The 13,376-nt window shown below is 40.1% G+C and overlaps 1 protein-coding gene across 1 annotated transcript; it reads right to left on the bottom strand.

Moving 5' to 3' along the window:
* Positions 1 to 876: 876 nt before the first annotated feature.
* On the bottom strand, positions 877 to 12,963 carry b3galnt2 (beta-1,3-N-acetylgalactosaminyltransferase 2). Its single transcript, XM_007238528.4, has 12 exons — positions 12,728 to 12,963; positions 11,498 to 11,624; positions 10,460 to 10,560; positions 8,196 to 8,389; positions 7,275 to 7,370; positions 5,325 to 5,435; positions 4,949 to 5,027; positions 4,482 to 4,665; positions 3,301 to 3,426; positions 2,763 to 2,922; positions 2,575 to 2,631; positions 877 to 1,647 (listed from the first exon to the last, which is right to left on the bottom strand). The coding sequence occupies exons 1-12, from the start codon at positions 12,831 to 12,833 to the stop codon at positions 1,507 to 1,509; spliced, it is 1,482 nt and encodes a 493-aa protein (XP_007238590.3). The 5' UTR covers positions 12,834 to 12,963; the 3' UTR covers positions 877 to 1,506.
* Positions 12,964 to 13,376: the final 413 nt, after the last annotated feature.

A 13,376-nucleotide genomic window follows, 5' to 3' on the forward strand; every position in this document is an offset into this window, starting at 1 on the left:
TTAGAGAATGTGGGTCATTGTGAGGTTGGTGAATTGGCCTCCGAATGAAGTATCAGGCAGGTAGGAAGTGAAGATTCCCGCAGCCGTGTCTAATAATATCGCTCTCCTGTGGAAGAACATGAAGCTCTCGTTTTTTTAGAGCGAAGCGTCATGAATAAATGATTTCACTCTCCTTCTTTCAGAGGGAAGGGTGGGGGGTTGGATTGACAGAACCCAAAAATGTCCCAGTGCTGAGGATTGTGGGAACTGACAGCAGAAGCTGCAGATGCTGAAGGCAGCAGAACTTCCAGGCTTCAGTGGAAGTGAGGAGCTCAGCTGGATAGAAGCTCCTACTGAAGGATGTTCGTCCGGTCTGGTCTGAACTCTCTGCCCATGCAAGTTTTCAGCCCCTCTAATCTGAATAAGGTGCATCATTACTCTGTAGGTAGAATAGAGTATACATACTAGTGTTTAAAATACTTCTGTAGAAGTTAAAGAAGGATCAACACAAGCTTTTTACTCTTTAAGTAAAAGTCACTGTTCTGAGCCTGGAGTAACACTGATAGAGATTCTCTCTATTACTGTATTATTGAGTGTAGAATTTAAACTGATAAAGGTCTTAAAACATTCTGAAAACATTCAGTTTTATAATAAACTGAATAAGACCACATGAAGAAAACTCTATAGAACAAAATATCAAACACTTCACTGTCGCTGTTCCAAAAGTGCCTTCAGTTTCAACAAAGGAGTGAAAAAATAAAATACAAAGGCATTTATGCATTTTAGCATGAGCTGGACTACCTTTATCATTTGCACAGCCACTGTGTAAAGCACCTGAATGTAACAAATTAGAATAATCTCTTTATTTATCAGCACACACACAAACACACAGGAAGCTGCAGTTTTTCATCCATTCTTATTTTTATTGTGTTCAGAAATGGGAAATAAAAAAATAAAATAAAAAACACACTAATTGGGAACCAAGTGAAACTAAAATAAGGTGAAATGGACAATTTGCTACCCAATTCTGAGAATTCACGGATATTAAAAGAACTGAATGGTGTGTTCGGCTCTCAGTCGTTTAAATTTAGCATCCCATAATAGAGAAAGGCGCAGATCAGAGGAGCAGTAATAACGCAGACCCTGTTTTCCGTATCCTGCGGCGAGTCAGGAAAGTGTGTTTACCTGCAGAAAAAGAGAGCGAGAGAGAGAGAGAGAGAATAACACAGACTCGGCTGTAAAATGACGGGTGAATAAATCTGAGTGTGTTTCACATCAAAGCGTGATCAGAGCAATCGCTCGGAGGAAAACGCAGCGCCTCGACACGTCGCGTCTCATCGTCCCCCGACAGCATTCGCTTCAGTTCTGCTGCAGAACAAGCTCTCACTCAGACAAACAGCTGCTTAAAAAAACCCTAAAGAAAGTACGAGACGGTCGCCTGTACAGTACTGCTGAGTCTGTGTAGGTGGGTGAGGTGAACAGGAGAGTAATGGAGCGATGACCGGCGGCCCCGGGGCCCTGCAGAATTCAGTGCCGGCTCCAGGCACAGCCACACGGGTCTCCACACGCCCGCCTCCACCGCCACAGCGACCGCAGCTCGTCTGCAGTGTGCTGAGGAGACGACAGCATGTCCACGTAGCATTCCTTCTCACACAGCCACCCGGCGTCCTGTACAACACCATCACCACAGAGAAAATCAGCCATTTTTAATATCTATACACCAATTAAAGATAACAAACTGACCACCTGCTCGTTTCTACACCTATTATACTATACAGCTCTGGAAAAATAATAAATAAGAGAGCACTTCAGTTTCTGAATCAGTTTCTCTGATTTTGCTATTTATAGGTTTATGTTTGAGTAAAATAAACATTGTTGTTTTATTCAATAAACTACAGACAACATTTCTCCCTAATTCCAAATAAAAATATTTTAGTCATTTAGAGCATTTATTTACAGAAAATAAGAAATGGCTGAAATAACAAAAAAAAGATGCAGAGCTTTCAGACCTCAAATAATGCAAAGAAAACAAGTTCATATTCATAAGGAGTTTTAAGAGTTCAAAAATCAATATTTCAATATTTGGTGGAATAATAACACTGGTTTTTAATCACAGTTTTTTTCATGCATCTTGGCATCATGTTCTCCTCCACCAGTCTTACACACTGCTTTTGGATAACTTTATGCTGATTTACTCCTGGTGCAAAAATTCAAGCGGTTCAGTTTGGTGGTTTGATGGTTTGTGATCATCCATCTTCCTCTTGATTATTATATTCCAGAGGTTTTCAACTTGATAAAATTTGGAAAAAAAAAAAAAAAAAACACTCGTAATTTTAAGTGGTCTCTTATTTTATTTTTCCAGAGCTGTATTTTTGGGATCAGACACACTGGAGTTTTTAAACACTATCCACTCTATTACACACTCCTACCTACAGTAGCTGATGTGTTTAAAAACTCCAGCAGCACTGCTGTATATGTAATATTTTTTTCATAATAAATGGAAGTTTATTATAGATCATTGTTTGCCAATATTTTCCAAAACAGCATTGTTATCAGTTTACATTGTTTCAGTCATTTTGTACCTTCTTTTCTTACCTGATATTTGTTAGGCCCGACTGCAGCCATCCAAATTCCCATACTCACATCTTCCCCCTGTAAAACAGCACACAGTCACATTAACCCCATAATAACGCCCATAATCAAACGCTGTATATATAATTTCATACAAATCTGAGCTGCACAATAATGACATTTGCACAATAATGTAGATAAAAATACAGCACCTGATACGCTTTCAGCTTCTCTGCATTGCTGGCCAACCACTCCACCAAGTCTCGAGACACCACGTAACCCGAACCACAAGCGAAGGCTGGGTAAACAGGACTAGCGTACTCCAGCTCCTGCCACTTTCCAACCCGGTCCACGGCCCAGCTCTGCCTAAAGCTGAGGAAACAGATCATACACCCATTATTAACATAAACACCTAGGATACAGACCGAAAAACAGGGTGAAGAACAAGGAGGATAATCATAAAATGTGCAGAGAAACAGAGAGTCCTATACATTATCAGTGGAACTGATTAGATGGATAATAAGCGTACAAACAAGAACTCATAGTGCTTATAACAGCATGCAGACTGCTTCTACAAGGGTTAGGAATGGTCAAGCAGCTTCAATCTGGCAATCTGATGAACGACTGCTGTTCAATGAATTTTGGCATGACAGTGTAATACTGCATATCCCACTTTAATAATTTGAATTTTGCAGCTGCAGTAAAATCAATTTTTGATCAATATGTCTTTGACAGATAAGGCCTACTCACTTTCCCCACCACAGGTTGCTCCTCGTCAGGTTCTTGCGGTCGATCTTCATTAATACGGCGTCCACGTCCACGTAGCAATCATCGTCCGTCTTCAGCAGCAGACTGAAGTCAGCGTTCCTCACAGCCCTACCGACATGGAACAGTCACAACTACTGCTGTGGGCATTTTACACTTCCTCTCAGATCAGAGTCATGTTTCTGTGATCATATCTGAACATTTAAAAACTCAAACTCTTTACTGATGCATGCCGACTCAGACACAGGTTTTTTTTTTTTACAACAATTTTACAACAATACTCAGGTCAGTACTTTGAGTCAGAAACAGCTGTACTGAGCTGTCTGATACTCTGTAATGGTTGCTAGTTAGCTTAGCAAGTAAGCTACAGAACCCAACACCATGAGAATAAATGTAAAATTCTGTGTTCTGTAATTGTCCGTCTAAACGTCTAAAGTGGATTTTCACACACAGACTTGAGTGTGTTCTGTGGTGAACAGAGAATTTTATCTATCTTGCTAGCTAAGTGAATACGGCTCAACCCTACTGTGGATAATATGATTTTTTTTTTTTTTTTTTTAAGATTTATTTCTAATTTTCTCCCATGCAGCTGCTAGTGATGCCACAACACCAGGAGGGTGAAGACTAGAACACGCCTCCTCCGACACAAATGTGAAGTCAGATTCCGCCTCTTTTTGAACTGCTGCTGATGCTGTATTACCGAGTAGCATCACAGCGACTCGGTTCTGATATATCAGCTCACAGATGCAGCCTTGTGCTGTGCTGATCCACATCCCCCTAGGAGTGATGAGTGGAAAGAGAGCGCCATCTACTGTACCCACCCAGAGAGAGCAAAAACAGCTGTGCTCTCTCAGGACTCTGGCTGCTGATGGCAAGCTGCATGACTGCATAATAGGAGTATGTTTCTTTATTAATTACATATATTTTTGATGCTTTAAATACTTTTTCTTGCAAATGTTAACATTTTTTTTTTTTTACTATTTTCAATGTAAGAAGGTATTATGGCTTTAATTCACGTAAAAGTTGTGAACAGTTCCTTTACCTCTTTAGTTTTACAACATTATATAGTTGAATTCATATTATAATTCTATATTCTATATAATTGTGCAATTCTGTAACCTTACCATAAAACTCTTAAACCACTGCAACCCGACTGCAGAACTCACCATTTATAAAACTGCAGCAGTTTAGAAGGCACAGTCCTGTAGGTGTCCACCACGTCCACGAACACCATGTCCCCGAACCGCCGGCTCTCCTCCAGCAAGGCCTCGTCCTCCTCCCTCACCCGGGCCACCCGGGCCCTCTGCCTGCCAGCTCGCCCACGCAGCAGCTCCTTCAGAACCTCCACATCTGAGAGAGAGACAGAACACCGGCACGCCGACCCGTGTACCGAAAACAGGCCGGAGAGAGAGACGGGTCAGGGCTGAGCGCAGGATTAGCGAGAAACGTAAGCCCTGGGTACGAATACGTAATCACCACTCACAGCTACCCACAAACCACCAGCTCCCGACCTGGCCACGACGCCACGAGGCGGGTCAGACCCTTTCAATTCCTGATCAAAAATTCATGCTGGGTGGGAGCTGGGGGTTGAGAGGATGTTTGGAAAGCTCTTACATATTTCAGACAGACCCACCATAAACCGAGAAAGTGAATCCTCCAGCCAATCCCGGGAAACCCACCGCACTTCTGTGGGGCAGCGTGCCCTCCTCCACCTGCAGAAACACACACACCAACTTATTATCAATCTTATTATCTATCATACGATACGATCAGAAAAACCAATCACTGATACAGAAATACAGCAGCATGCAGAAGCCTGGAGATTATTAGTGAAAATTGATTTTCCTTGTAAAAGAGGACCAGACTTCCCAAAAGCATTTAATTATTTATGTTTTTTTTTTTTTTAAGATTATCCTTTTAATTCCATTTGTGGTAAAGTTTAGGGCTTTACCAATAAGAGTGAGGTAATAGTGACCCTAATTATTATTCATCAGAGAGGCTGCGCTTACAGATCTGAACTTCAGCACTCCTCCACCATCACTGAGCCCAACCTTCCACACGTCCAGAGTCATTAGACCCGTCAGATCCTGACTCTCCCACAGCAGAGTGCCCTCGAACCCCTGCACACATATCAAACACTGACATTAAAGTTCTTTATATTCTAACTAAAATAAACTAAACATATGTACTGTTAAACATACCATTCAAAAAGAGCTTCACAGTTCTAAAAAAGGGGACAATCAGAAAAAAAACTGTTCTTTTTGAATGGGGGTGAATGGAGCTAAAAGCTAAAAACTTTTAGAAAGAAATTAACTACTTGTTCTGTGTTTTCCTTTAATATTATAAAGTAGAATATCGTATTTTACTCATAAAAAAAAGCATCTAAAAGCATCATTTTTCTACAGCAAACATGCTGTGTTCAGCAAATGCCATTACTACTACTGTGAGCTGATTGGTTGGTGAACTGGTGCTGGAGTTACAGGCAGAGCACTAAGTTTAAAAGGTTTAAAATGATATATGCAGTCCTGAAACATTTGATATAGTTTTATGTTGAGGACCTAAATACATATTTCAGTATAAAAATGATCAGACATTCATATAAACTCTGATTTACTCAAATGCCCCAGATGAACCCATTCATTTTGGACTCACTTTAGGTGCGTATTCTCCTCTATAGAGATTCTCTGTATGAGAACTCTAGTTCTCTTGTGCGTTTAGTTTTTTGATTATCGTGTTTTTGGAGAGCAGCCAGATGAGACAGCGATTTCACAGAGTTAAAAAGTGTAATTTTTGACCCCTTGTCACTGATCAGTCGTGTCGTGTGAAAGTCACAACAACTGAAGGACTAGTTCTGGTCTCACAGAACATCATGTAGGATTTCAGGTTCAGTCTTCCCTGCAGAACTTCTTCAGCTCAGTGACATTTCGCAGCTCTTTGACTATTCTTAGTTAGCGCTGGTTCTGAGCGGTTCTGCTGGGATCCGGTTTCATGCCCACTGGGTTTCTGATGGTTGAGTCATGAAGACTGACCTTCACTGAGGCAGGAAGTGGCCTGCAGCTCTTCAGACGTGTTCACTTCCTGCATGATTTTACGCTTTGTTCTTGAACAAATGCTGGGAAGGGATTCACTACTGCTTCACCATATAAACACGACTGGCCATGCTTTCTTTGGGTGGGTACAGTATAGGTGGTGCTTATTTCCCTTTTAACTCCCACAGTGATAGCATGGAATTCTTATTAACCCCTTTAAACCTGAATTATCTCTAGTGATGAAAAGAAATTAGCTAAGAATGCTGTTTTCTGTCTGTAATGCACAAAAAAGAAGACTCTAAAAAGCTGTATAAAACCTATATAGCAAATAAACCCAATTATCTACAATATTTAATATTTTTTATTTGCATTGCATTTGAAGCCCTATTGACCTTTTTATTTCATAAACTATCCCTAAACAGTAAGGCCCAATCCTAGTTCACCCCTTGACCCTACCATTCAATGATGATTTTTCAGATGCACCCTTCAAACTGAGGGGTATGAGAATCAATGGTAAGATGGCACTGGAACAAGTGACCAAAGAAAAACCTAAATTTCAGTATTTTCCTTATTAAAAGTGATGATTAGCACTATATTTCCATAGTTTAATGTGTAGTTTCAATGCTTTATGGCAGAATTCTTCATAAAACACGAATAAAATGTGTTCTAAATCACATTAAATAACTAGTACTACTGTTTTTCCAGTGTTTTTCAGTGGATGGGACAAAGTTACTGTTTAATTGGTTTATAAACTTGTTCTTGGTCTCTATTCTGATGGGCAACAGCTCACAACATTAAAAAATAAAGCAAATACATGATGTCTGTTGTAATGGACGCAGGATCTGAAAGGATTAATGGAGGTTGGTTAATTATTCTTCCAAATTGGGCAGAAATTGGGATGAAATCAAGAACATTTGACTCATCACCCACCTTTGGTAAAATGAACTGCTCCACAGGTTTATACCACATCCCCTCCACATACGTCCCTGAGCTCAGAGCAGTGAAGTGAGCAGTAACTACAGCTTCCTGCAGAAACACACACACACACACACACACACACACACACACACACACACACACACACACACACACACACACACACACACACACACACACACACACACACACAGTGTAAATTCAGTAGAATGACAACAAACCCACCACTGAACACACTGGGGGAGCAGCACTGGGAGATGGGAGATCTTCTAAAAATAAACAGCAATATTAAGACGCCAGCATTCTGTCTATTTCTATATAATATATTCTCCCATCCTGATTATCTATTCTGCTCACAGCAAGAGCAGCACACCCTTCCAATCCATCACCTCCCACATCAGACAGATCCCAAAGATTACTCACTCAAACCCATCCAATTTTTCTGTCCTATCAGATAAGATGTTTAATTTACTGTCCACACCTTTATCTCTGCAGTTCCTCGTTATGAAGAGAAGGAGCTTAACCCTCCTGTTATATTCTGTGTCAATTTGACCCGTTTTAAAGTTTGGAGATTTAGGAAAAATAGTTAAAAGTATTTTTTAGTATGAAACTTCTTCTGCTTGCCTTAATTAGTTTAATCAACATATAATATGAAAATGGTTCATCTCACATATTTGCAACAACCACCCCATGCAAAAACTAAAACTAAAACAGAATTGCAGTGTTATGTTTTAATGTTATGTAAAACTATTGTTTTAAATGTTGTTCTTTTAAAAGTAATAAAGTAGTTTGAACATGTATTTTTTAATGAAAAATGAGTGAATTATCCTAATTAAAGCATTACCTGTTAGAGGTAAGGAACATCATTGCACTAAATATTCAAATAATCTTTTGGATAATTAAACATGCCCTCACCTCCTGATCCACCTGGAATAACTTCACCGTCACATTGCCCCTGAAGTCCTGCCCTGGTCCACTGTGGAACACCCCCAGCTGTGTGATGACCACCGAGTGGAGGACCTTAAAGTCCAAACTTATGGCAGAGACATCAGAAGGCACCAAAACAGAGAGGTCAGACACAGTGAGGATGGCCACTTCCTGTCCAGCAACTGCAGGAAAACACATTAGGAGTGTAAGAAAATTTTGTTATAACAAAAAAACTGTAAGACATTGTTTTTTGAACTATAAGGTGAACATAAAATCCTTTAATTTTCCCCCAAAATTTGTCAGTGCGTCTTATAATCCAGTGCTCCTTATGTATGAATTCTTTTTTTTATATACCTTTATTTATACAGTTTTCACATTCCAAAGTTTCCCACAATATTAACATCAACAATGATACTGCAATTCAAACAGAAATAACAAAACACAACACAACAAAAATATATATATCTATATCCTAATCGTAACAGTAGAGGGCACACTACAAAAAGTACATGCATACAGCAGTCCAACAGGGTGGTGAAAAAGAAAAGAGTATTGTTTTTTTATTTGACGGAAGGAAAAAAAAGAGGAAACTTTGTCAAAAAATTTTATGAAAATAAAATCAGGACAAAGGCAAGGGCTTCTGGAAGAATGCGCTGTGGACAGATTAACTCAAAGTTGGATTATTTTGGCACAATAACAGAGTAACAAAAGCATTTGAGCGGACTACTGTATTTAAAGACAATCCATACAAACACTGAAAATAAAGCATCACACAGCTGAGAGAATTCTGCATGGAGGAGTGGGAAATTGGTAGATTGTAGATGCAGAGATTGCCTAATTAAGGATATTTCAGCCAAATGAGAAAATACCAGCTATTAAGTAACAAGGGGATGTAACTTATTTATTTCCTCACTTATAATGTATAATAATTGAATACTTATGGATTAAACTACATAAATTGAGATTTACAAGCTTTAGTTTTCTCTGATATGAATTATATTGACACTAATATAAAAACACCTTTCTGTGATTATGTGACTCAAAACCAGAATGATATGCTCTGGCAGGAAATGATTTAAAATGAAAAAGCTCATTTGCACTTACAGTTCTGCTTTCATAAATGCATGAGGACAGAAAATGAGAAAAAAATGAATTATTTCAGCACTAAAGCGATACTGCAGCTCAAATCAGGAGGTAAAAGCAGGATTATTATTTAAAGCAGTCGTGAGCACTCTTTCTCTCTCTCTCCATCTTTCTCTCTCTCTCTCTCTCTCTCTCTCTCTTTCTAAAACACATTAAATATTACAGCCATCTTCACTTCAGTGACTCTCTCCTCTCAACCAATAACGTGGGGCGACCAGGGCAGAGAGCGTCGAAACCCGAGAACAAAACGTATAAACGCAGGAGTCTGAGCGACTGGGAGATAATCCAGGTGTGATATATTATGAGTGACGGTATAACCAAGACTACAAGCTCTGTTTCTAAAACAGTGAAAGTAATGAAATAATAAATGAAGTAAGACCAATAAAAGTCCCAATCACTGTAGGAAATGTATTTCATTGGAGCTGTTCCAGATTGGCTCCTCAAAACCAAGAAAAACAAAAAAAAAAAACTATAATCTGCCCTTTAATCTGGCATTTAAATTGCCTTTTAAAAGGTAAATAGGAGCGTTTTCTGGAACTAAAAGTGTGATATCGACTGTAACTGGAAATATCTGCGCAAAGCAGTGCTGAACTGAGGTGCACAGCTTTTCCCAGGCTGTCAGCAGCTGCGTTTACAAGCATGTGCCCAACCCAACCATGTGGAGGCCATGCGGTTACCTCATGTCTACGCCTGCTACCCCTCCCCCTCCCGCTTCTCAGGCAGCAGCAGCCTGTCACTCACACTGACACAGAGACAGTGCTGTGCACTCAGAAAATTACATCATTGTGTATGTACATCTTGTGTTATTGCACGAGTTTGTAGATGCAGATATCCACTGCAGTCATTTATGTCAGTTTTTCAGTGTCTATTATACAGTTCCTATCAATATTGGAATTATATAATATTGACTGAAATTAGGAAATATAATGAGATATAAATTGTGGTCATATCATCCATGTTGTTTTAAAATGTATAAAAATAAAATAAAATAAGCACTACCATTGATGCAAACATATGTATTTTAATATATTTTACCCCTCAGTGGGAATAATCAGCCCTTCAGAAAATATACATTTATTCTACAGGTTGTGTATCGGGGTTGAGTTTACCTGGCTCTGTGAGGTTCACCGGGGTGCAGGAATACGGATCTTCACGATCTTCTTCAGGTATCGCACAGCCATGCTGTCCGATGATAAATTTCACCATCACCCTATAACACCAAATAACGATTATTGTAAAATTTACCAAATAAGGTCGTTCTTAAATGACTGCAGTAATAAAGATGTTATTAAATAAAAATGACACAGAATGGATGTGTTTCTATCAAAGATTGATTCTATTAAATTACAGGCTTGACAGCGATCAGTCCGCATTTACACAGAACCCAGATTCCACAGAATACTTGTTAGAAATTACAATAACCACAACATTACTGTAGTTTGTGAAATTTTAAGGTTTTCTGACATTTTCCAATCAGAAACCAATCTGAAACAAATTCTAGTAGCTTGTCTCAGTAGCTAGCTAGTGAGCTAACTTTCCAAATCCACCTTAAATGGCGCAACAGATGGCAGAAGCTGCAGCATTTAAGGTGGAATAGAAAAATAAAAGCTAATAAAAGATTGTTTTATCACCCCATTACAGAGAAATTGAAGAATGGACAATAATAATCAATGAATTTCTGCACCACCCTTTTTCAAGACATTTAACACAGTTAACCAGCAGCTATGTTGCTGAACTTTAGCGCTCCACTGCTTAAGCTACATCTATAGACTATCTGCTGCTAAATCACAGCAATTGTACAAGACAGCTAGACCTAATTTATCCAGTGTGAATTATCGCACACTGCTGTCTTGTTCTGTTCTGTCTTTTCTTCCTCTTCCTTTGTCTTATTTCATTTCTGGCTTCCTAAAGGCAGCCAATGTCTGGATAACTCTGTTTCATGATTATTCATATTTTGTGGGTGGATACTCAGGCCTGACAATCAATGCTTTTATAACCTCTAATAAATTACAGTAAATTACTGGACATATTGTATATGTATATTCAGATATATTTGGATTCTTAAAAATAAAATTTTATTTATTTATAATCAATGCAAACAAAAATTCATCACCTAAAACAATTAAATAAATAGTTAATATACACACCGATTTTGGAACTCAGGGTGGTCTCTGAGGTACCCCAGCCATGTGTCCCGTATGGCTTCCCGTAGACCATGGTGATGCCTGGCAGATAGCACTCCCACCAGAACCTGCTGCGCCGGGTTCGGGCTGCCTGTCGGTGAAATAAACTGTGTGGGCTGTTGTTTGTGAAGTTGGACAGTTTAGTCAGGGAGAAACTTCTGGAGAGGCATTATTCAGACTGCAGCTTCAGATTGATCACTGGAACAATGAAGAACGCTGTTCTGTCGGCTGTGCTCTAAATTCACATTACTCAGGCAGTGTTTAATCAGAGTGAGTGAGCTCCGGCAGCACAGCATCAGACCCGTCACCCAGAACAGCTCTAAACCTGAAACCCAGCGGGTAATTACCCAAACAGGACAGACTCCTTCCAAACGTCTGCTCAATTCAGCCTCAACATTCAGAGCACTGCCTCACAAATAATATAACACACACACAAACAGTACAGCAAAATAAAACTATCACTATACTAAAGTGCAGAATATATAGTGTTTGTGTGTAAACTGCAAAAATGACACCACAAAATATAATGAATAATAAACTGCATTTAAGGCAGAGTAACGCTAATACCACAATATGGATTTTCAATAACATTTCATAATATTACTGTCATGATATATTGTGTACAATACAACAATATGGCACACCCCTAGTTGTTTGTTTGGAAATGGTTTGGTTTGAGAAGGGATAACACTTGTTGCTGCTACTTTCCCACTCTCCTCTATATTTTGTTTGTTTATCCTGACTCGGTTCCGATACATCAGCTCACAGACGCAGCCTTGTGCTGATCCACATCACCCTAGGAGTGATGAGGGGAAAGAGCGCCATCTACTGTACCCACCCAGAGAGAGCACAGAAAATTGTGCTCTCTCAGGGCTCCGGCAGCTGATGGCAAGCTGCATGACTGGGATTCGAACAAGCAATCTCCCTATCATAGTAGCTGCGCTTAGCCTCTTAATGTCTCCTTGAACACTAAAGTATGCTTGAATCCATTCACTGGTAATTTTCCCCTCTAGCACAGTATAATATTACTGTATATAGAGACTTGGTGTTTTATATTACAGATAATATAATGTACAGTCAGTCTTTATATTAATGCATGAGGACTGTACAGGTACAGGTGAGTGCGGTCGCTGTGCGCGCGCTCTAGTTAAGGACTGTATAACTAAGTTTGAGTGTAAGTAACTGTTACCGTACCTGCACTCCGGAGCTCCGGGGAGCGCGCGCCTCGGTCCGCCGCCCAGAACCAGCGCAGCAGCACCGCGAGCACAGCCGGGAGGAGCAGCAGCGCCAGGCTGCGCATGGACGGGCCGCGGGACGGACACGCGCTCGGTCAGTACGGAGAGAGCGCAGCCGCGCGGACCGACCGGGAGCCCGTCCTGCACAGCCGAGCGCCGGGGTCCGAGTCCGGTCCGCACCCTCCGCGCCTGCGCTCCATATCCCACCGCAGCTGCGCACTGAGCCGAGAACCGCCCCCGACGCCCTCCACCAATCACTGCGCAGCTGCGGAGTCCCGGTGCTTTCTGGGATATGTAGTACCGAGACGCGAGGCGGCACAGATAACGGTAATAATTAGGGGCTATTCTCTGCTGGATAACTAATTAACCATAACCTGCTGGTTTAGTACAGTACACTAATCACGCGATGCTCATCTCCCAAAAATAATCTTAAAATAAATAAATAAATAAATAAAATAAAAAGTATTATTATACAAAATATGTTGAATCAATGTTGAATTAACGTAAAATCGATGTGCACAAACAAATCAACTCTGATGTATTACAGACAGAAAATAAATGTTGATTCAACATAATTGTAATCTTTGTTCTGTGCTGCACGTGTCTCA

This window comes from Astyanax mexicanus, chromosome 7 (assembly GCF_023375975.1).
Source record: "Astyanax mexicanus isolate ESR-SI-001 chromosome 7, AstMex3_surface, whole genome shotgun sequence".
Classification (NCBI taxonomy): Eukaryota; Metazoa; Chordata; class Actinopteri; order Characiformes; family Acestrorhamphidae; genus Astyanax; species Astyanax mexicanus.